This window comes from Daphnia pulicaria, chromosome 4 (assembly GCF_021234035.1).
Source record: "Daphnia pulicaria isolate SC F1-1A chromosome 4, SC_F0-13Bv2, whole genome shotgun sequence".
Lineage (NCBI taxonomy): Eukaryota > Metazoa > Arthropoda > Branchiopoda > Diplostraca > Daphniidae > Daphnia > Daphnia pulicaria.
The window spans coordinates 22006390-22030801 of NC_060916.1; the positions used below are offsets into that span (position 1 = coordinate 22006390).

The 24412-nt window shown below is 42.2% G+C and overlaps 2 protein-coding genes across 3 annotated transcripts; one reads left to right on the forward strand and one right to left on the reverse strand.

Moving 5' to 3' along the window:
* Window positions 1-1963: 1963 nt before the first annotated feature.
* On the forward strand, window positions 1964-11510 carry LOC124338560. Its single transcript, XM_046792654.1, has 4 exons — window positions 1964-2443; window positions 7022-7100; window positions 8204-8456; window positions 9059-11510. Exons 1-4 carry the CDS (start codon window positions 2419-2421, stop codon window positions 9230-9232), a joined length of 531 nt encoding a protein of 176 aa, XP_046648610.1. The 5' UTR covers window positions 1964-2418; the 3' UTR covers window positions 9233-11510.
* A 9464-nt stretch (window positions 11511-20974) lies between these two features.
* LOC124336782 (dipeptidyl peptidase 3-like) lies at window positions 20975-24335 on the reverse strand. 2 transcript variants are annotated; one of them, XM_046790573.1, is made up of 13 exons: window positions 24230-24335; window positions 23754-23949; window positions 23570-23686; window positions 23139-23501; window positions 22935-23078; window positions 22745-22875; window positions 22429-22682; window positions 22100-22365; window positions 21919-22040; window positions 21725-21848; window positions 21480-21659; window positions 21244-21406; window positions 20975-21184 (listed from the first exon to the last, which is right to left on the reverse strand). In XM_046790573.1, exons 2-13 carry the CDS (start codon window positions 23913-23915, stop codon window positions 21045-21047), a joined length of 2166 nt encoding a protein of 721 aa, XP_046646529.1. In that variant the 5' UTR covers window positions 23916-23949; window positions 24230-24335; the 3' UTR covers window positions 20975-21044. The 2 variants fall into 2 exon arrangements, with proteins under 2 accessions (XP_046646529.1, XP_046646528.1); XM_046790572.1 differs by lacking the exon at window positions 24230-24335 and adding an exon at window positions 24031-24223.
* Window positions 24336-24412: the final 77 nt, after the last annotated feature.

The following is a 24412-nucleotide window of genomic DNA, read 5'->3' on the forward strand; positions in this document are numbered from 1 at the left end:
TGTATAAGAAAAAAGAACAAAAGAAGAAAGTGAATGGAAATTTTTGAGTGGGAGGGAAAAGACGCCTTTCCCCCCGCGTCTCTTTTCATTTTTGTTTTGAAACAAACAAACAACAACAACAACCAGCAATAGTGTAATGATTCCTGCGGTTACCTTATACACTATGTTGCCCTTGCTAGGCTTGTTTGAGTTTTATTATTGACAAAATTTGTTGTCTTGCGGTGGGTCTCTTTTCTACGTTGTGTCTCGTGTTTCGACATGTCGTCGTCGTCTCGATGTACACATAACCCCCCAAAAAACCAAAGGTAGCAGGAGCCAAAGGTGACGCGTGTCTCTTATTATATATGGTATACAGAAACGAGCAGCAGGAGCAGCATGGGGGACCCCGGCTGGAATATTCTATTCCATTATCGATATTCGATAATGAGTTTGAAATGCGAGCACCACCGTAGACTCTCTCTCTCTATATTAGAAAGCAGACTTTTCAGTTGTTGTATATGTATCAGGAGCCAGCGAGTTTTGATAAGGAGACACAAGTGAAAAACCGTGAACAACACTCTGTGTAAAAGAAGAAAAGTGTGAGAAAGAAAAACTGATGGTGGTGGGGGGGAATCAGCAGAGAGAGAGAGAGAGAGTATAGACGGGAACGTCTTTTTGCTGACGTCAAAGGCGTGACGACGTCGACGACGCTCCAAAGTTTCTCCAAGGACCCAAAAGCGCTTTTAGACATATATATATATATATGGCGTACACACACACAGCCGAGTTGGATGGAATTGGGTGTCTCACCACCACCACCCCCTTTTTCTTTTCTTTCTATTTTCACTTTCTCTCTCCTGCCACCCCTCGACGCCATGGAATCGACGTCACTATATAGTTGTCTTTTTTCCTCTATAAGATATACACCATAAGAGCACATACGCTTTGGCGTCTTTTATATGTTATATTCACCTCTTTCTTCGGCTGCTGCTGAACTGTGTCTCCTCTCTCTAAAGTATATTATGTTAGCCAAGTTAAGAGGAAAGAGCCGGAGCATATGTAGTGTGACGATACGATGACGTAAATGGAAGAGAGGGCGGTGCCACTCGACAGCAATATTAGATGCGGGCTGACAGTCTTCACTGGTAATAAGCCTCGTCGTATACATTCACAGGGTTTCGAGTTTCACGGGGCACAGACAATGGAGGCGGGCAAGAATAAGGAAAAGGTCCCATATCTTCTCTATTCGTATATTATATGCATAATAAAAATACAAAACCCCGCAGTCCAGCAGCAGTAGCGGCAGCTGTATCAGAGTACATAGACTACTTTTTAATATATAATTCAAGCCGAAGAGAGAAATATAGATGAATATAAGGAAACGGCACCTGCGCCCACACCCATAGATGCTAAGCCACATCCCTTATTATTTCTCGGGTCGTATATCTCGTTCACATTGAAATAAATTTCACGCGATGTAGAAGAAGAAGAAGAAGTAGATCCCGTTTTTCGTCAGCACACAGCAAAATAGCAATCCATATAGACTGCCAAATCCGGTGGATCAAGTTGACAAGAAACTGAGGTAGCAGCTCACCGCGAGCGAATGGATCAGTTTCCTCCATCATTGCCAACATGGTTGAAAGAAGACGATGATGATGATGTGTGTGACCATTAATACAATGTTGTGTAGAAATCCTTATTCCTTTTTCGCCCTATCCTTTGTGCACCCAAAGACCTGGATGAGAGAGACCCAAAGTCGTTGATCCTTTTTCCTGCCGACTCTTGTCGAGTGGCACAGTGCTGCTCACACGCAACAACAAGAGGGTTTTTTCAGATGTGTAGCCTCGTCATATCAAGGGAAATGCAGTAGCAGTCGTAGCAGTAGCGGCGGCGACTCTTTGGAGAAGGACTCTCGTCGTACCGACCGTGCTGCCACCACCGCCATGCCACCTCCCACCTATCCTATCGGCTGCTATAGTCCCACCTCGACCCAACAGTGTAGAGTAGAGCTCACGCAACGTCTAAGCTCTATACAAGTGTGCTACTCCCTCGGCTTTCTTTGTCAATCGTTCACTAGACTCGAACGAGTCAGGATCTCTCTCTCTCTTATTCTGTCATTCGCTGATTTTGGAAACCTTTTTCTCTTGGTTGCCATTTCCTTGTCAACTGTCGACTTGCAACGAGTTTATTTCTATTGTTGGATCCAACTGATTTCAATCGATTCCGGCATCGCCCACACACACGACGAGTTTTCCAAACATCAAAAACACTTGACCGCCGCCATCATCAAAAAAGGCAAGGAGGAGTCTGGACATATCAGAGAAAAACGACACACATCAGTGCCGCCGGTCTTCGCCATACTCTTACCCACGTCACTGACAATCATCATTTCTCGTTGAAGTTTTGAACAAACAACTTTCTTACGGGCTATTTCTCATCATGACGACCATTTACTTGACTACCGGTAAGTCCAGAGTCTCTCTATCTTTAATTTTTCACGGCTGTTTTTGTTGTTGTTGTTGTTGTTGTGACGTTGGGTTTTTGTTGTGGGGGCATCATAAAAGACACCGGATGTGAGACGCCCGGATGTCATCTCTCTCCCCCCCACTTGATTGCGTATGATCATCTCGCGCTCTGGTGGTCCCCCCCGTCTTTTTAATAATTTTTGTCACAAGTGTCGTAGTTGCGTTTGACACTTAATTTGTAAGAATAAAAAGAAATGATTGGGTTCTTTTATTTTGTGCTGTTTTTGTTTCGCCTTTGACGTCATTCCATTTCATTTGTCGCCCCTTTTTTTTGACATTGACATCGAAAATTGTGAGTGACTTGTCTCCAAGGGGCTTCACCTTGTTAATGTGGGCGGAAGAAAAAGGGAGGGCGAGAGAAGCACGACAAAAGAGAAGTAGAGAATATTTTTATTTTTGTATTCCTATCCTTATGAAAACAAAATTTCTACCCGACACCATCGCGCCACCAACCTACCGCGCCGTTGCTCCCCAACAGCTTTGATTCTCCAGCTGATTTCGTGCGTTTACAATGGCTCCAGTGTCGTTTTCTTTTTCCCTGTTATAGAATTAGGTAGTCGATATAATGCGAGAATATTTTCATCGTCGTTTGCAATCCAATTTCTTTCGTTTTCTATCCATTTTGTTCGGCGCCCGCAACACTAGATATATATACATTTTATTCTTTGCGCTTCATCTGTTGTTATTTGTTATTTGATTTGTTCGTCGTTTCCTTTTGTTGCCGTCGAGTCGACCGTGACAATTGCCACAGGCTCCTGGTATTATTTATCTTTTGATTCCAACCCTCATTTCCTATTTAACTATATAGGATAATATAGGCCCGGCTGCGGATAATCATCGGGGGTAAAAGCGCTCACGACCAGTGTGTGCAACTGTCGTACACTCCTTTGCGTACAGTTGGGTTCTCATTTATTCTAATCGCATTAGCGACGCTCGAGAGTACGAGACGCCAAAGTATCCAGCATTTTCGTTCGTGAAATTGATTGAATCAAACAGAAAGCCCAGGAGAAATGCGCGCAAGTACTCTCCAATCCCTTTGATTCCGCACCGTAATAGCGGACATTTTTTATTTCAATATTCCCGATGTAGAAATAGCGCTTCTCCCGTTATATATATATGGCTGCCGCTTTTAATGAATTCAATCAAGCTGGAGTAATTATAACTAGGCAACGGCGTGTGACGGAGCTATAGGCATATACACGAATCAAACCTCTTGGCGTCTGCTGCGCACATCTCAGGGAGATTAAATGCTGCGATTTGATGACGGATAGATTCAAAAAATCTGTCAGATTTTCCTAGAAAAAAAAAGATTTGTGAGTGCGTCTTGTTTTGTTTTTCCAATGCGACTGACTGCTCACCGATTTCATCGTGGAGGAGAGGAGGAAAAAAAACGAAAATTTCCATATTTTTTTGGTCTCCCTGTCATCGCGTTTATCGATCATTTCGCAAACGTGTCTAGAGGGCAGAGTGCGGGGATTCATATATAGCTGAAGAGAGACAGGATTGCCAGCTATTATATATCGACTATCATCTCGGCTGCATTGATCTACACGTTCAAGTGATTCCCCGTATAGAACCAGGATCGGGAATATAATCAAACTTTCCCCCTTGTGTGCCATTCGACGGGGCGTTGTTTCCAAATATTCGACTGATATGTAAGTTGAACAAGAGTCTTGTGCACTTTTCGTTTTTTCAAGTCTATACAAGATCGAGGAGGGGGGGATATCGCAGAATTTACGACCGAGTGCGATTCTATTGCGAGATCAATGCGCTGTTGTGTGGACATCATCTGTAGGCCCAGTGGCGAAACTGGAAACTGTCTGGCTGGAATCCAGGAGCGGTCAAAACTTTTTTTTTTTTTCTGGTCGGCCAGTTTTTACTATGACGTCACAGCGTGGGAGAGAGTAGAAAAAAGAGGGTCCTTGACGTGGTTGCTGGCTCTCCCCACACTCGATCCATTAGCGATTCTATTTCTAGACCCAACGGGGGTAAAGGAGATCGAATCTCCCTCCCACAACAGTTCCCGAATGGATTTTGTGTTTTTTTTTTTTTTTTTTTTTGGGGGGGGGGGGGGGTCGGTTACTACCCCCGTTCGTTCCTTACGGCACAACCGGGGCCACCGCGTCCTAGGGTAGTATGTTTCTCTTCATTTCCCAACGACGGGCCGGGTCGCATTCCATTCCAACGTGAATGACAAACAAGTTAGACAAGAAAACCATCAAGGAGCGGGGGGGAAAACAAAAATAACGTCATGCACAGTTCTTTTTTTTCAAAAAAACTTTGCCGGCTTCTAATTGAGTTAACGTCTGATGTGGAATAATAATAATAAAAAAACAAAAGACTGGTGGAATCTGGCGGGCATAAAAAGTAACATAATAATTGCGCGGGGCGTTAGTGTTATATAATTGATTGGCTCCCAGAAACAATTACGAGGTGAACTGCTGGACTTGTGCGGCAAACTATAACGCTAAATAATAATAATAACGGCGTTACATGCAAACGTGAACGGGGCTGGGGGTCTGACTGGCTGCTAAGTGACGGGTCCGGAACGGGTCCTTATATATTCCACTCGGTTAATAAATAATGAACGAACGTCAGCAGCCCAGTCCCGCGTTCTTTCGTGTATTTATTATTATTTATTTTTTACTTCCTCTCAGTTTTAAGTTTTCGTTATGTACATCTCATTTCCTTGGGAGCTCAAGAAAATTCCAAATCCAATCGGCCAACTGATTGATTATATAACTATACCAGCAGCGTGCAGTATAGTCACGCAGATGGGCGGGGGGACAACAAACGTCAGGTGTATTAGACACAAGCTAATAATAATAATAATAATAATTTAAAGTCAACAGAAGCGGGAGGGGGCAACAAAAAACAGTGTAGTGATGACGCATTTTGAGCACGTAGGTGTAGCTCTCTCACCTGCCTTATACATGCCTATACATAAGACGTATTGGATTGGCTTGCCTCTTATATTGCTGCCATCATTTCTCCGTCTCGACGTTAGTTTTTCTTCTCTTCTGTTGCTGATTGTCTTAATGCGATGGACGCGGAGGAGCCAATATCCGCCCGAGAGTTGCTGGCGTGCGGTCTCATTTGGCGCGCTGACGTCATCTTTGGCGGAAGTTTAAAGTTCTCTTCTTCTATCTTGGTCTCACCATTGGCTCTATTTACTGGCACACGCTTATTTGCTCTCCTTTGGCAAGTACTGGGCTTTCGCTGATTTGCGTCATCGCTGAATTCGATCCCGCCGCCTGCACAACAACACCCCCACAAAAACGGAACAATAAGAAACACGCTCGGACCCAAAGTCCGTCGTGTTCGGACTCGATCACCCATAACCCTCTTCCCATCGAGAAATATAATCTATAAAGACCGGCCAAAGCAATTCCCAACAGCAAACATTACGTAAAAAATAAAAACGAAAAATCAACAACATCATTTTAATTCTCGTTTGGAAATAGATCTTTTTTTTTTACCCGTTTCCTTTGGTCTTCTCGTGATAACAAATCGACGTGGGTTTCCCCCAGCTCCCTTTTATCTCTCTCCCTCCTTTGAGCTGTTGTAATTGTTTGAGAAACAATCGGAAATCGATTGCGTGTGTGCACATCACACACTATCTTTAGCGCATCCGCCTTTTTACATTTGGTTTCCTTGCTCTCTCGCACCACCAGTACTTTAATATCCAGCACTTGTACACATCTGTAACAAACAGGGAAAAAAAACACGCATATCCTGGTGGTTGATTTATATGTATCGTTGTCTGTGGACATTTTAGCCGACGTCAATCGGCTTGTCTTTTGTAGGGGGGAGGAGGTCTGCTGTTCGGCTGTAAACGCTGACACGACAGATGCGGACAGAGTCAGAGACGGATAGTTGCCATCGGTTGAGGGCAACAACAACAACACGCATTCATTATACCCTCATTGACGTCACAGTCGCCGCGTTTGCATTCTGTCCGTGTGTGTGTGCGCGTCTTTTTTAAAAAAATATTTTCTCTGTGTACAAACATCGAGCCGGTTTTCCATTATCTCCTGTAAATATTTTTAGTATGCTGCACTCCTTGCAGGACTTGCTTTTTTATTTTATTTTATACAGTTACACATAACAATGAAAAAAAGTATCTCGAGAGAGAGAGAGATTGGCAAACGATGAAAGAGTCAACTACCGACCCCCCCCCCCTCATCTTTCTAAATTTATTTTATTATTATATCAGATTTTAAGTTTCGGTCCCCTCCATTATTATGGCAAAAACAACGTCAGTCTACATACTGTCAGACGCGTGGACAGATTTGCTGATGAGACTTTTGGACCGATGCTAAATCGGGAGAGTGGGTCATTGCATGTTATCTCATCGCCAAAATCAATGCCATCGCCGTGCCAAGGTCCTTATTATGTAAATAACCAGCCCGAAATTTCGCCGAATCGATGACTCTATGTCTAGTTTGTTTCTTATTTTTCTCTCCAAAATGGGTTGCATCCATGTATGATAACGGTTTATGTTGGATTTGATGCAGGATCGGAATTGTCCATGTGCGGGATGAACGGAGCTGCCGGGACCAACGGCGACCGACCCAAACTGCAATCGTGCGTCAGGTATGTTGCGTCATAACCGTTACATGTATTAGACATTTTGTGTCTGAGGAGTATATAACAATAAACACGGACCATTGTGTGATAAGGCATTATACGCTCGAGGGGGAGAAACAAATGTCCCGCCATTTTTGAAATAGGCAAGGATGGTCCAATAAAATCCCTCAACTGACAAATGACGCAATTTTTCAGTTTGAAATGGGAATGCGGCACGGATGAGTTTCATTCCTATGAGCTACTCTCTCTCCTCCTCCTCCACTCCGAACGTATTTTCTTCTTATTTTGTTATTTTCCTGGTTCAAAAATAGCCGCAAAAACTCCCGACGTCGCCCGCAAACGAATAAGTCTGTGACGTAAAAGCCGAAAGATCCCGCACAGCACACACACACACACAGTTGCTGGTGAGTGTTGAATAGCATAATAATAAGATGGAGTGAGGGGGGAGAGAAAAAAAAAGAAAAATGAAACGCTCACGAACCCCCAAGGCCAAAGGCGGTGGAGAACGAACGGACGCGAGCAACGAACGACAGGCTGGAAAAAAAAAGTATGAAGGGGAGGTGAGTGGCGCAGGAAAGCGGGATCTGATGGATCGACGATCAAATCTCCGATACGGTTCGCTACCGCCGCTATGCACATCTCTATAGCGGCGGGAAATTGCACTTCTTTTTCTTCTTTGGCCCAGCAGCTGATGCTGAGACGTATAACCAAATCAAAAGAAAGAAGGAATAGCATCCGGCAGGATCTTTATTGATGGGGACTATATAGTACAGGAGCCGCAGCCGATAGATTATTCCTTTGGTGCGTCACAGCAGCCCAATATCATTTTTGGGTTGCAACGGATGCACCTTATTTTGTCCGTTTTCTTTCGTGGTGACCTACTAAACCACAGACAACAACATCTGACTTGTTTCTCCCGGTAGTACGCCGTTCGCTAAAAACTCACGACCGTTTGTTTATTGTTGGCAACACACACTCTGTGGGTGGTCGAATGTTTTCAATGCAGCCAACAAAATCTGATCTTCTTTTCTAATTTTTTTTGGGGGGAAATGTCTTGGAATGGCTGTGGTAATGGCGGATCGTTAACTCGGTCGATAACGCGTCAACAGCATCGTGGTGGACGACGTGGACGGCGACTGTGACAACAACAGCGGAGGAGGGCAGCATTATTACTCGGACTCGCATCACCACCACCAGTTCTACATCCAACACCAGACGTCGGCCGAGGGCCAGCAGGAGAGTAGTAATAACGAGGTGTTTGACGACAACGCAGATGCCCGCTCCGACATCAGCCAGTGCTCCCGCGGCAGCCGCGGATCCACGTCCAGGGAGGAAAGTGAGACGAGGCTTCAACAGATCAAGGCAAGTCCTCCCGACACCTTATTTTACAGTCGATTGTTATTGGTTGTCCGAGGTCCTGCTGGGCAACCATTCCGTCCAGCAGCAGCAGCAGCAGCAGATAGAATGTTGGTTATAAACAGCACGACACGGCGTGATGATACTACTACGTCTGGTAAATCTCTTTTCGCACGAATCCCGCGCCCCGAAGTTTCTGTCTGGTGGTAAACCTGAGAATGGCATTGAACTGGATAGCGTTTTGGCTGAGGGGAAAGGGGATATTATTGAGAGAGACGGTCACGGTCTGCTGCTCCCAAAAATGTTCTGCTGACCCAATTGCTCCTGCAGCAGCAGCGGATCCTTGTTCGATCCGCGACTCGCTTTTATTTCTACTGTAAATATAAAAGGTGAAAAAGAAAAGCACACACACAAAAAGAAAAAAAGGGATCCACCCATCTATTTCGGGAAAATTCTTGGAAAAATTGAGCAATGGCAACAGCATGCAACTCTCGTCGCGAATGTTCTTGTTGCGAACGTGAATTTCTTGTTTGTACATTTTTCTTTTGTTTTTTTCCACCGGGCATTCGCGTAATAACCTTACGGCGTTTGTTGATGTATTTTAATAGGATGAAGTCCGCCACCGACGGGATGAATTTGCTCGGCTTCTCGACGAACACGAACAAGTCGTTCGCGAATTGAGACGCATCGAAAGCTCCGGCGAACTCCACTCGCTCGTCGAGACGTCATCCAGCGGACGGACCGAAGAGGCCCCATCTCTCGGACTCAAACAGGAAGAGTGAATCGGGAAGGAAGAACAAAAAAAATAAGACAAAAACAAAAAACCCAACCAACATAGCTCTTTTTTTATTATTTTTCTGCAAAGTCATCGCCCATGTTTTATTCAACGCGACTCATCCGCCGACGCAACACTTTCAAAGCAAAGTCAAAGCGGGAAAATACCAAAAAAACTCCGTCAGGAATTTCTGAAACTGAAATCAGATTATTTGAAGAAAAGAATCAAAACAAGAGCTCGAATAAGTAGGACGAGAGAAAGATGAAAATGCGGAACTCTATTTATCCGTCGTGAATTCTTTTTATCACACAGTCGGAACGAATATAAATCCATGCGAAAAATATTGAAAAAGTGAAAGAATTTCCAAAAAGAAAAAAAGAAGTAGAGTTGGGTGTGTCAGCATTTCGTCGTCGCTTCTCCTCGTTTCGTTTTGAAAATTTCATTTTGAAAAGAAAAGAAAAAATTGGCGGTCGATTCGAAACTTTGTTTTCTTTCACACCATTGCATTCTATTTTTTATTTTTATTTTTTCCTTTCACATGTTTTTTACTTTTTATTTTGTGTTTCTGATTATGTTCACCGAACTGGGACCGCGCATCATGCTGTATACAGTCATCGTTGCGTGACTTTCATCACTTTTTCTTTGGTGATTTGACTGTCTGGAATGAATTGATAAAAAGTCATATGTTGAGGCGACCGAAAAGAATTTTTATGATTGCGAACTGCGAATATAATAAGTGTGTATGAGAGACGCCCCTTCCAATAAAATTCAGTTTGTGACGCAAGGGAAAATAAGAATTGAACCGCAGGACAGAGTGAAAAAGACAATGCTTGAAAAAAAGAGATACAAGCGCTTGCATAGTATGTACGTCGAGTGAATGACACAAATGGTATCATGGAATTCATACCGGTTTAAGTAGCTACATCAAAATGCGTGTTATATATATATAACCATCGATATATATAATGTGTGCCTTGCTGTGTAGGTTAGTTTTGACGACGACTAAAACGACGACTGGGAAAACAAAAACATTAACATTCAGAGACCACTATATACCAATTATTATTATATCGATTATAACTGAGAAAAAAAAGTAAAAACGTCTAATTCTATTTGCGCGTATACACAACACAGACATATGTAACGGAATATAGAGAGTTCGGACTGTGTTACCACCATTCTTATTATTATATATCCCCCACATGCCCGCGCCCGCAAACCAAATTATTATTATACCTACTCACTATACATAGCGCACCACCGGACTGGCCCCCCTTCAATCTCCTCCGTTTTAGGTCATCATATCTATACTAATAAGTTTCCGTGTAATGAATACCAAATCTTCATCTGGCCTGTGCTGTTACGTTCTATTCTTGTATAGACGCGTATACATACGTGCACCAGTGGATTTGATTCAATCAGGCAGGATCAGCAGCAATACAGTAGTTAGACAATGTAACGACCATTCGCCATAGACTTTAATGGAGTCGGTTGTCCATCGATCGAGTTGTTATAACATCGGCATCAGTATAAAACATTTCAAAACAAGAGAAAACCAAATTCAACAAATCAAACGTGGGTCCTGATTATTACACTATATCACAATATTATATGTGCGTGTGTACGTCATTTGATGCGTGAATGCCTCTGGGTGTGTGTGCGTTGTATTATATGCCCATCAAATAATTTCAAAAAATCTTACATCTTCTTTGAATTTGGTTTTTCTTTAGAACTTTTGACGCCAAAAAATCTTTTCTGGTTTTTCTTTTCAGCCTCTTGTTGTTTTTATTCTTCCAAATGTCTGCGTCCTATATGAAATGGGTTTGTGTGCGATTGCGTGTCTCCTGTGTGTCTCAGCATATATTATATTATACATATTATACACCACATATTACATATATACCTGTATTACCTATGGCTCATTATCGTTATTACTCCCGTGTCTTTTATTTGTCGATCATCATATCTCTCCCTTTTGTGTTTTGTTGTTCGACCCGGAAAACATCGATTATTTGGTTCCGCTGCCACCGCGTATATGATGATGTGTCTCTGTATCATATCGATATACTGTGGCGTCATTTCTTATTGATGTGCGCGCTCTATTTGAATTTTTTAGTTGATTTCATTATTTTCTTTTTCCCAAAAGAGAAAGATGAGAGCGCTATGTTGGAGATTGAGTTGTATTTTTCTTTTTCTTTTTGGCGCGTGCGTCACGTGAATAAAACGATGATAATAAATACAGAAAAAATGAAAAAAAAAAATGAAATACACGTCTAGACTGAAGATAATTCTTCTTATTTTCTTATATTAGCTATTATTTCTGATTTATTTTAATATTTACGACACATTTGATACGACGGGCCGTTTTATTACGTGACCAGCCATGCAATTCAAAAAGGGGTGATATGCAGGCAGCTCCGCTCGTCTAGGCAATTAGTTACAACGACTCTAGAATCGGTTACATAAGAGCAGCTCCGTCGTTGCCTATTCGGCAGACAATATATCAACACGGCGGTGGGGCTCCTAGATAAAACAAATTCTCAACTATAGACATTAACTTTATAGGCATTCCATAGTAATTAATTCCATCCAAGACGGTCTTTGGTGCTGATGTCTGTTCCAAGGATGGTCGTAATCAAACTTGTTGAGACGAGCAATTTGATGTAAACATAATTCCATAATTCCGATCTGTTCAGCGGATGCGAGTGATTAACCGATTAAACTGCTTTTATCGTTTTTTTGCGGTTTGGATTTATTGAAAGAAGTATCGATTTTTTGGAAGATTTCAACAAAAACTTTTCCCCTCAACTTATTCCCTTGTCGTTTTGAGCGGTACTTGGATTTTTAGGGGGTAATTTGATTTTTTATCATTTCTAATTTCTATCGATATCGTAAACAAAGCATGCTGATTATTAGTAGAAAATTGAACAGGTTTCGTCTGCTTTGTTTAATCCAAAAATTTTGAAAAAGTCAGCGACAAAAGTTTAAGATTTATATTGTTATTTATTTATTTTCTTGTGATAACCGTCATGCTCCATGCTGTTTAGCGGGTAAATAAAATTAAGAATACAAATAGAATGATTGTGGGAGCTATAAAAGAGTTAAACCTGTTTCAAATTAGTGAAATGTTAGTTGACTAGCATTTATCATGTGATTGCCCTGTCGATGCATGGTATAATTTTTTGTTTGTGCTATATAACCTTTTTCTTTTTTGCAGATTTGAGTCCAGAGCCATCCATCACACCATCACACCCACACAATATGCAAGTTTTTCTTGTGCAGGTGTTAACCTGTCACCAGCAACAATCTCAGGATCATCGTCTGGGGTAATTATATTTCCTTTACTTTTATTGACCTGTGACCTACTAAATATTTTAATGTTGCATATCCTGCATCAGTGCAGTGTAAACCTGTACTTGTAAACCTTTCATTCTCTCATTTGTAAACTTTTAGAGTTTACCCAGTGTCTCATTTTCAACTTTTCCTGACTTGTTGTTTCTGTCAATATTTTTTCGTAACCCATTTTCTATTTTTATTTAGATGAAAAGCATCCAATTGTATAGGAATACAATCAAATGAATTGTCAATCGAATGATGGATCTCTCTTTTCCCCCTTTTCTTTAAATGTATTCGTGTACGCTCATGTGAATGTGAGTGTATTCACGAGGACACCCTTTTTACCCTATCCCTTCTGGTGTAACTCTAATCTTCAGCGGATGGATGGAGCAACTTTGGATGCCTGGCTGTATTTCCCAGGCATAATGGTAGGACAAAATTGATCTCTGTTCTTCCTTTTGGACAATTTTGGGTGTCGTTGATTATAAATCGTTTCGGAGTACGTTTATTCCTAAGCTAGGCGGTTGACTGCAACTGTTTTCTCTCTCTGTTTTTGTTTTTTTCTCAGTAATGATTCACTTAAATTATTTCTCAAACTACTGTGCAGATTAGGCTTGTTTTGTCTTTCACAACTTTTTCTGCGTGGGTAAACCATCACATTTGAAAATATTTGAATTTGAAACACTTGAAGCAAAGTTCATCAAGACCATTTTTTTTTTTACCAAGAATGAACTGCCGCCACACCGGCACCTCCTCGTTCCAAATTATGTTGTTGCTAGTCTTTATCACTTTATAGATACCTACTTGAACAATGAGAAAATCCCCAATATTGTTTAAATAATTTTCGATTCGTTATACCGATTCTAACGTTCGTTAGAAAAACATGGTGCGATATTCCGCCGTCAAATGTGTTATAAATGCCTGATTGAAAATTCGCTGGTGTTTCCGACATCATGTAACTCAATCCGACTCAATCTCAGAGAGTCCAATCACGAACTCGACAGATCTACAGTCTCTGGCGATGACTCTGAACAACTACTCATATACCTATCAGAGACGAACAGCCCAAGTTTTCCTTGTTTCTAAATTTATATATGACAAGCGTTATTACAGCTTTTCCCAGAACGCTCGTGATTGTGTGGCTTAGACACACACTTGTGTGAACTTGTGAACGAGGAAAGCACTCTTGCGCCATGTCGTTTATAAACGAGAAAGAAGCGCTTGCTGCACAGCAGCAGCAGCACACGGCGGGCTTATTTGTCTGATGGGCAGGAGGACAGCAGTACGTGGTTGTGTGCTGCGCGGGGGGAAAGTGTGATGGACAAGTTTTGCATGAGAAAGTTGACACTCTTCTTTTCTTGCTGCCTTCTATTCCGACTGGCAGTACCGTCCCGTGGGGGCTATTTTCAAATCTCCACCGCCGCTGCTGTGCTGCTGTTATGCTATTCCGTTCGGGTGTTGATGTTTGTTACGCGTCTCGGTCGATGGCCCCGTTATAATATGCATTGCCAGCGCACAGCACTCGCCAACATCATTCACGACACAACGAGTACCGAGATGGTGTGACTAACACACACAACCGGCGGGACAACATGAATTGAATGCATCATAAGGTGAGAACTTTAGCGGCTAAAATCGTCCACTGTTGTTGACTTTGCGCCGGATGTGTAGTGACACACCGACCCGTCTAATATTCGCTATGTTTGTTTTGGTTTTCACGGCCCACTTTTATTCCTATTTCACGACGAAGGCTCACATCAAAATAGCGTCAGGCGATAGACAGACGTGCCAGGGTCGCCGCCGCCGTCGTCGCCTAATGACATCAAGCGACTTGCTGGCGTTATTACGTTACAGTTTATTAGACATCATCTATTACAGCGTGCGCCACTCAATTATTCGACGACGGAACGAGACTCGCCTTTGTCTCCAAACAGCTGCCAACAACAACAAAAAAAAATTAAATTTGAAAATCAGAAAGTAAAAAAAAAAGCCATAGAAATTTAAGGCGGAAATGACAGAAAAGGGGGGATGAACGAAACGCCGAGAAGCTCTTCTAGGTTTGAAGATGATCCAATTGAGCTGTCTCGACAGTAATATACATTCCCATCAGCGCAAGTCTATATAGTACGAATTTGGGCGTGGGTTGGAGCGCGCTCACGAGTTTTGCGGACTGCATGGCCGCCAGCAGTCGTTATTATTATTCCTAGAATCGAATCACCACATCCTCTTCTCACTCTCCTTTAGATGATGTATACATTTTCTTGCTGGTTGGGCGCATGGAACTAACATTGGGGGGTCTCTTTTAGATTGCTAGCATAACACCCAATGGGAAGAAGATGATTCCAAATCCCCGAGCTGATTTCGATCCTCCGAAATGAGGACGACCAATAAAAGAGATGGCGCAGTGCTGCATTATGATGTAGCTCTATTTACTTTTCTTTGGCACTTCTTGTCTTCCAAATCTTTTCAATCCTTTTTTGACTCACTCCCCAATAACCCGGCACATATGTGCCGTTATTCGCTATACATAATATACTATAGGGCATCGGTAATCGGGCGCAAAGCCCCGCGACTGCTGTTGATGACATGCGCCTCCCAACAAAGTGGAGGGACCAAGTCGAGCAAACACGACGATCCATTAGAGAGAAGCAGAGCCCAGCCATGGAGAAAGTAAAGTATATCAAAGAGATGGGGAGATGTACGCGCGGCCAGCAGAGGGAGGGAGTTGTTGATGTGGGAAACTATGGCGCGGAAGAACGTGACCGACGCTCGTCTTTACTCTCTTACGCTGATGGCTTCATATCCACCGAGAATAGGACACACACAGATTTTCGTGATATAATACAGCAGCAGCAGACATAGACGAGGAGGCACTTGACGTTAATTGGACTGAATCAGGCACGGGCCCCTCTTCTCCACAGGGAGAGGTGCAACTTTGGAGACGATGATGAAGCGATAATGAAACTATAACCCCCCGCACTCAAAAATCGAATGCTCACGTGCAAACGTGCTGCATGCATCTTTGGCCTGTAATCTAATGAGACTAAATACTTAACTATTTATGTGTGGATGGGAATAATAATGTTAGACGAGATTGAATGTCAAGACCGAGCCCATCGAGGGCCGTTCCCCCGTGTTTCCAAAAATTGATGTCCTTAATAGATTATTTAATCCGAACACAGCGTCTATAAACTCAGTTAGGATTATGTGTACTATTCACCGATTTGTTTTGAACCCGGCAGCCCAGCGTATAGTGAACGCAAAGCCGATTTCTGATATACTAAGATACGTCTAATTCCTTTCCGGCCATTATTTCCAGATTTCATCGGAAACAACATGATTATATTATTGATTTAGACTTGAATACTGCATCGTTTCCTAGTTCAATTACAAGCTGCGTACGATCTGATATCCATTGTTAACCTTTTCATGACTGCGTACTGCTGTGTTGGGAGGCGACACTATCGGGAGGTCAATTTCTGCTGAGGTCTGTGCGAGGGTAAAATCCGAAATGTCTATTTAAATAAAACAAACGTTCCGTCAGAATATGTCGAATCTACTCTTGAAATGTTTAAAAGGGGACAAAGTTGATCCGTGACTGAAATGCTTGAGTCATGGGGCCTTTTGTTCACTTCCATCTCGACCGACCTCTTGTGGAGAACTCGAGCCGCAATGGATGAGGGCGACATAACACGGACGACAAACAGGACAAAAATAGTCGAGAGGATTTTTTATATTCAATGGGGACTCGATAAAAGGGACGACGGACGCCATGAAAATGCAAAGCTCTTCAACCGACAGAAAACGCAAGACATACACGCGACAATTGTTCTTTCCTTCAACTTTGATAGACGACTTCATTTTTCTGCGAGTAATATATAACGGAGATCAAGCTCTTGGCTTAATATAGCGATTTACTTTCAAGTTGTATCACATCCCACGTTCTGATTAAGAACTGGGATGGGGTTTGTTGGCGTGTCTCACCCTGTTTGCTGCTCCGCGGCTCATCTTCGTGTATTACAATCTCGATGTAAATGTAATAATATCGGGCAGCAGAGGACAAAACGAAAGGGCGACTCTTTTTGTCTGCTGGATAAATAGAAAAGGAAGTAGATAAGAGATGTGCTGGATAATAGAGATTGCAAATCGAAGGACATCCTCCATATTATTTGAGTAGGAGATGAGTATACTATATAGCCGATGATATAGTATATGACAAATAGATATAGACCGGCCGTTTCTATAGATCTGGCTAGATAGGAGAATCGTCGTTGTGCACGAGACAAACACTTTGGCAATCATGCATCGAGCAAACATTGACAAGAGAAAAAAGCGAGAAAGAGAAAAGCGGAAACAGACGAATGGGAACTCTCGCAAGGAAATAGGAGAAGATTGACGTGAAACATTCAATCGCGACGGATCCTTTATCTCTTCACAATAGCTCTACTCTGCTGCACTATTGTTTGTCGAATAACTCGCCAGTCTTTTGTAAATCGATTCCCAATACTACTATTCACCCGCATAATATCTAATGTAGGTATCCGCAAATGGGCTTGGCCAACATTTGCAATGGCGGGCCAGAAATCCCATCGCAGTCGATTTGTATTCCTGTCCATATTTGCAGAAACTCGAGTTTCACTTTCTATCTCCAACGGCATAGACTCTGTGTCCATATTTATCTCTTGCACTCCCTGTTCCTATATAGAGATAAGCCAACAAGAACTGGCTCTCTCACTTATAAAAAAGCTTTCCCACAATGGTCCATTAACCGTCAATTTTGCTGCTTTTAAGGAGGATTTCTTCAAAATAAATCCCCGATAACTGAACCGTCAATTACTCAAGATTGTGTCAGGAAAGCCCATTAAGTGTAGTACATCTATCCAACAGTGAAAATGACGTCTAGTGTTTTCCTCCGAGAGCCCAGGGAGGGTGTCAGATGATCTAGCGGCGGCGGCAGCAGCACTATATAATACGACTGGCTGCTTTTTGGAGAAGAATAAGGTTTTCGCTTTTTATACGCAACATTGCGGAGGCGGCCGTCTCGAGGATTAATCCTCGGGACCTCGTTACGCATATGATGTCGTCACAGACGTGTCAACTGCACAACTCGTTAGCGAGAAAGATGTTGGATGAGATGAGAGATATCGGAAACATTCGCCCTTCGCTCTTATCTTCTCGGCGGAAGTGTAGTAGATCCTGTTGCCTGGTTAACAGGAGAGACGACCAGATGATCGTTGATTGTAACTCGAGCACCGAATGGAATGCGTCACGTGTCGTTCATCAAGGCGATCGCATTCATCGTCTCAAAGTCTCGTGGCCGAAAAAATGTCTATCGCAGGACTTTGACCTCGCCGTAATCCTCCGCTAATATTCAACCGTCGATGTGCCGTCACATCATCAGTCTAGCAACAACAATAACAACCCACGGCCAGTAACACTGAGACCGCGCGCGTCAAATGCAGACAACGTCGACGCCGAGTGTTGTCTTGGGAATCGCATCTGCTGGGGCAGCTCGAGCGTCATCGCGCCGATATCTATGAGCGCCTTTATAGAGCCGCGCTTGCCGCCAGGAGAGGGCGTGATTATGACATGTCTAACTTCTCCGGCGAATATATCTCTCTAAGCGAAGGCATTGACGTCATCCAGCCGCTTGCTTCCGGCGTCTCCCATTCCCTTACTGCTGCTGCGGTTTCTAATGTAATTATCTCTCTTGGCGGCGTCGAGTTTGGCTTGTCATCACCGCCGCGCGCTCGTCCGTCGCGGAGATATTATCGAGCAGAGATATTCACATGCGAAAGACGGCCCAAATTAGTTGTGTGTGTGTTTTTTTTCCCTCCCACAATATCTATTTCGTTTCTTTTTTAATTTCCATCTCATTTGATGATGATGAAGACAGGCAAATATGTTGATATGACGTCGCTGGATACGTTTCCAACGTCATTCGGCGGCGGCGTCTTATAGATGCGACTCATATAATGGAGTCCCGCCTTATTTTTCCATCGTCTGCGGCCCGGTTGACACAAGATACCGGGAATATTATTGCCATTAAGAGATGAAATAACATGTGCTGATGGGACGGAGAAGCCATTCGAATTAGAAATGGGCAAAACACAAAGACAACGCCGGCGGGACGACAGTGACAGTTACTCGGCAACATTGTCCGGGCTGCAGCAGCAGCGAGAGAGAAGACGAAGAAAAGATGAAGTTTGTCAAATCAAATGTTGCAACGAAATGGACGGGCTATTATTTAGCGTTGAAACCAAGGAGAAAATGAAGAGAGAGGGGGGACATGTTGCCATGGCGACGGGAGAAGAAATATATAGATCTACACGATGATGACGTGCGACACAAAGACGTACAATACCGTTTGCCGTGTAGAAATAAGTTACTAATGAGGAAATCCAGGAACGAACGCCCGAAAAAGACAAAAACGAATAGAATAACGTCAAGCGAGAATCAGACATATCCTGGCTGGCTGCCGCATAATAGTCCGGGGTTCCGAAATAACTGCGACTAGCTACGTACCTTACGGTACGTCGAACCCGCCAAATGATTATGAAGAGATGAAGGACCAGCAGCAGCACAGATGCCGTGCGCAAATATTTCCCGGAGGATTTAGAACTGGAGTGCAAAGGAATCCGCCACGCAAACATGCGTCACGGAATGGAGGAGATGTGATGTCGCTCTGCCATTGTCGGGAACCAAACCCGCCCTAGATTTAATTATCTGTGAACAATGGAGAATATAAGAATTCGCGGCATTATGCGCAATCTTTTTCACCACGGAGCAGCAGCAGCAGCGGACGAATAGACGAACGACAATACTCTGTTGGATGCTGGGCACGCCGGAAGTAGAATAAGAAATAAGTGCAGCGTTTCGAATATAAAATCATCAAATAGATAGATGTTCTCTGAAGCTGACGCACTTCCGCCCCATGTTAGACTAGACTATACACGTATGGAGTTAACTGTGAAAGGAAGCCGATATTCTTGGAAGTCAAGGACTTTTTCCTACTCCAGCGCCAGCACGACGAAATCAAATGATAAAAAACAGACAAAGGATTGGAAACAATAGTTTCGAGAGACACAAAATGGATCATATCCAGTCAGCTACTGTATACTCTGCGCTAAAGGGGGATAAAATAAAATAAAAATGGAGAGCGTCGTCGTCGTGATAATAATGCAACTGTAATACAGTAGTGCAGCTGTATACATTGTCGGATGTATATATATATACGTGGAGGATTTCAAGCGGATGAAAGGAATTTTCCTCGCCTCTGCTGAGCTCTTTAATGTCGCTCGTAAATAATTCCAATCTTGTCAGGGACAATGTTTATATCTCCCATTCTGTATAGCATAAAAGTCCTATGCAGCAGGGGCTGCAGTGTGCCGTTCAGTTCAAACCTATTGCCGTTTCAAGGCTAAAATTGCCTCTATATAATACGATACGATGTAATATAGCGTTCATTTAAACCATTTCAAGACTTTTCCTCCCTGGGCTGTAAAGCACAAACAACTGCTCTGTTAAAGAACCATATTTTCTCTGCCTATTTTCTCTGCCCGCAGAGCATTTGTCATTTTTTTTTAAATCGACGCCCAACCAATTACGGGCCAGGGGAATTTGGTAATTTAAGAGACTAAAGTTTTAATGCCTCGTTTTCTGGCAGAGCTATCTTGGATTCTAAGATGTCGGGCTATATTCTAGGAAAGAGTTGTTGCGTGCTGTGTACTGATATAAGGCACTTGGCTTACATGGCGAATACTTGGCACTCTTAAGATTCATTCTAAACTTTTCAAGAACTCTGTTGGCAAGTTGATCTTCGTCAGCGGACACGTACGGTCGTCTACGCATACAACATTCACGGGCTAAAAGTTGCCGCTGTGTGTACCGAAGGAGTAGACATCAATCATCAAGTTTTTTCCATCGCGAAAACGTCATTCGTCGTTGAAACTTTTACAAAAGGCGGGCGATGAATGGATGCACTGAATCTGGCGATTCAATCAATATTGCTTCGCGACACAACAAAGTGTGAGCAATTATGAATTATGATTAATTAATAATTAGTACCTAGCCTTTTGCCTCATGCATTCAAATTCACAGACTGAAGAATGTTTTTTTTAAATGATTTTGCTTTATGAATTATGTGCGCTTGAATCAAGCAGAGTAAACGCTGTTGTGTTTTAGAGAAGTTTGAACTTTACAGCTCTCAAAATTTATACTATCAAAGGACGAAACGTTGAACCATCAACACTTATTTATTTTAGTCTCCGCAAGCATTTGGGCACTCGAGATTTTATGAAAACGATCAAAGTCCTTTTGTAAAGAATCATCAATCCCTTGTCACGATCCGATCCAAGCAATTCAACTTCTCGTTAATATCCAAATGTTAAATAATATTGATGGAGAAATGCCATTTCACTGCGACAGTTTAAGTTTATTCAATAACTTTGTATCGTAAACTTGTAATAAAAAAATGTATATGATTAGACAAAGAATGGTTCATCTTTAACCCACAACTCTTCTAGTGCTTGGTGAACAAGGGAACTCGTTTCGTAGCGTTCATTCCAGGATTGGATCATTCCCGAAACACTGGATCCATACTCCACCAGCTTCACCGTCTCCCCTATACCGTCAATAATTTTTTGAAACGGATTTTCTTGAGAAACGGGATTTACTTCATACCTTCAAGTCGGGTGTTGGACTGGACAAAAATCTTCCTGGGCTGCTTCTTTTCAAGAATCATAGCTCGCCACTCAGCAAATGGATATGGGCCAGTTGAAGAGACTTCAGAATATTTAGCATACATGGCCCGAGCAGCTTCTACATTGCCGGTCGACTTGTAAACCTTTGATTTATTAGCGAAAAATCAAAATTATGCAAAAAGACAATCATTAAGCAAAAAAGGACGAATAAATTACTTGAAGTTTACGAAGGAAAATGCCAAGGGCTTCTTTTCCCACGGTGCTGATTTTGGATCTGTCGAGCGAAAGCAACAAATCATCTTTGCCGTCACTTCCGATTACCTTGGCAACATTTACCAAACCCTGGCCAGCCTCCAAAAGCACTTGAAGGATAACGTATCGGGCTTGCGAATGAGCCTATAATTCAAAGAAGCATTACAGAAGCAGCTCTACCTAAATACTCTGCCGAACGTTTTACAGACCTGCATCCACGACTGCGTTTTTGGGTTGTAAAACTCCATGGCTCTCGTCGAACCATTTAGAAGCAGACTGAGCCAGTTAACGTAAATAATATCCTGTGCCTTTTCACCTTCGTGACCGAAAATCCTTAATCACACAAAAAACGATCGTGTCATAAAATCAATAAGAAGAAAATAAATTTTTGTAAGCTTATTACTTTAAAACGTCATCATTGAGAGACAAATAAAGGCCAACACATTCTGCTCGGCACTCTTCGTATGAAGATGAAATTGTAGAAAACTTCGAGTCGTAGGTTTCACCTTCTTCGTACCAAGACAGCTACACACAAACGCAATTAAGATATGATAAAGCTCTAATCAAGAAATTTTGCAACAAACCTCTTCACCAGAGTCCAGTGATGCCTTAACGCTATCCATGTCGAAGTTGTAACTACCATCGGGATTTTTACGGAACAATTTACCGCTACCATGGCCCAGCAATTCGTGCAGACCGACTTGCAATTCAAACGACTCGGTGTTGTGACGAATCAAAAGTTGCTTGTCTGCTTCAGAGATGAAGAAAATATTTGGGTCCTTGTAGGAAGCAGGAATGACGTTGCCCAATGAGACGTTCTTGAAACCTTCGTCCTGTCGGATTTCACCATCTAAAATTGCAAAACTCCGGTGTAAACGAAAGAAAACAAAATACTATTTTCAGTTATCCTTACAATTGGGGATATTGATTCCAGCGGGTATACCACTACCACTGAAAGTCAATACATCCAACGAAGTGAAATCTGGTTTCAGGTATTTGTCCGTCTCAAATGTTGAGGCCCACGGAAGCAGCGGCAAAAAGTTTTCGGCACCAGCCACCAATACTCCGAATTTAGCTGACATGACTTTATTCACAACGGCGACAAAACCTTCGAACTCGCCACGCATGCCGGCCGGATCACGATATGTTTCAATAAAGCCAATATATCTGGATAAAAAAGCTATTGAGTAAGAAACTTAAATTGGGAAGTATAAAGAGCAAAAATTTACGTTTCAATAACGGGTCCCTTGTTCTTGACCCAATGACGCGACCCATTTTTATGATCATTTAGCGAACCCGTAGTAAATGAGTTGATGTACTCGGTTAGCATGGCCGCTTCAACGTCGTTAGCGGCGAATTTCTAAAAGCATAATATTGAGATAACAAGTAATAAAGATATGTGCTGGGTCCTAATTTCACCTTAGCTTTCTGCAGTTCTTCAACAACTAACTTCAAAAGCGGAGAGTAATCTCCACGAGTTACACTAAATTGATGTCCCTCAAATGACTCCGGTTCGCGAGTAATTCCAGCCATAGGACCGGTTTCAACAGAAGCCAAACGGATCTAAGCAAAATAAAATCAAAATCAATTCACGAATATTTAAAAAATAAAACCGAAATTTACCTCATAGTGTGCAACGCCATTGGCTTCGGTTTTTATTACACGATTATTGTAACCCTCCATTTGAATGGACTTGAAATACCGGTTAACAATATCGGCATCTTCACTGGTACAATTTGATGAGAAATATGTTGTGGTTCCTTTGTCACCAAGGCCAAGGTGACACTTTTTGGGGCTCAAGTCATAAATTAAGTTCTTGATTCGGTTCCACACTTTTACTAGGTCGGCATTGCTTTGGAAAGCTTTCGACGCAATCAGGAATTTTTCAAGTTTATCAGCTGTAATGTTTGGAATTATTTTAGAGTCCCCAAAGCCTTTGTAATTGCCCATATTTGCATAGACACCACAGGTAAATACAAGAACAGCCTGGAATTAACATTTAACATTTTAAATAAAGACAGGACCTTACTACACATGAAAAATTTATACTATACCTGGAATTCATCTTCTGACAATCCATTCTCTAAGGCTTGTTTCTTCAGGTCATCGACACTTTCCTGGCTAAAAACTTGGTGAAGAATGGAGAAGAGTGACCCTGATTCAACTGATGTCTATACATAACAGACTTTTAATTGTTAACATCTGAACAACTGTTGCTGTATATTAGACTTTACTAACCTGAATCAAAACAATCAATCCACCATACCATGAAGCCTTACTGAGGTGATGTGCATAAGCTTTTTCATTAGCAGTTAAATTTTCAAATGCAGTAACACATTCCAAGGGAACCACAGGCTGTTCATTCGGGAGAACAAAATCCTTCACAGCAACTTCAGACATTTTGACGGAAAATTGGTTAGCAAATTGGGAATATCTGTAAACAAATGGAATTTATATTAGATTTTAATACAAAAAAAAATAGCGTGTAAAAGCAGGCCAAAACAATATAATTAACCCGCCAAATAAACCCGAAGGATTTTTCAAAAGTGTGTTGAAAAACTTTATGGTTCCACGAGCATTGCTTTCACACCCCTTATTAGATTCATGTATCAATCGAAAAGCATGATGAGATAAGGGGCGAAAACGAAGTGTATTCCTCGAAATATTGAACATGAGGTAAGATTTTGAATTTGAATATAAAATCAAGAACAAACCAAAGTTACGAAAAAGTTGAGCTACAGCCGGCGATGACAACTGCAATGAGCCGGTCGAGCACGACGTTGTCGACACTTGACAGCTGATTTGACAGCTGAATTGTAGTACGATGAATCATGTGTGCGTAGAAGGATATGAGATATTTAAAAATTTCATTATTTAACAGAGAATTGTAAAACTTT

Bases quoted from the DNA above. Each gene is read 5' to 3' on its own strand.
- LOC124338560 (XM_046792654.1), top strand. From the start codon at position 2,419: ATGACGACCATTTACTTGACTACCG. The intron at 2,444-7,021 runs GTAAGTCCAGAG...GATTTGATGCAG, and splicing joins GACCATTTACTTGACTACCG to GATCGGAATTGTCCATGTGC. The intron at 7,101-8,203 runs GTATGTTGCGTC...ACGCGTCAACAG, and splicing joins AAACTGCAATCGTGCGTCAG to CATCGTGGTGGACGACGTGG.
- LOC124336782 (XM_046790572.1), bottom strand. From the start codon at position 24,188: ATGTTCAATATTTCGAGGAATACACTTCGTTTTCGCCCCTTATCTCAT. The intron at 23,079-23,138 runs GTAAATTTCGGT...TATTTTGCTTAG, and splicing joins ATGGCGTTGCACACTATGAG to ATCCGTTTGGCTTCTGTTGA. The intron at 21,407-21,479 runs GTAATTTATTCG...AATAAATCAAAG, and splicing joins TTTTCCTTCGTAAACTTCAA to GTTTACAAGTCGACCGGCAA.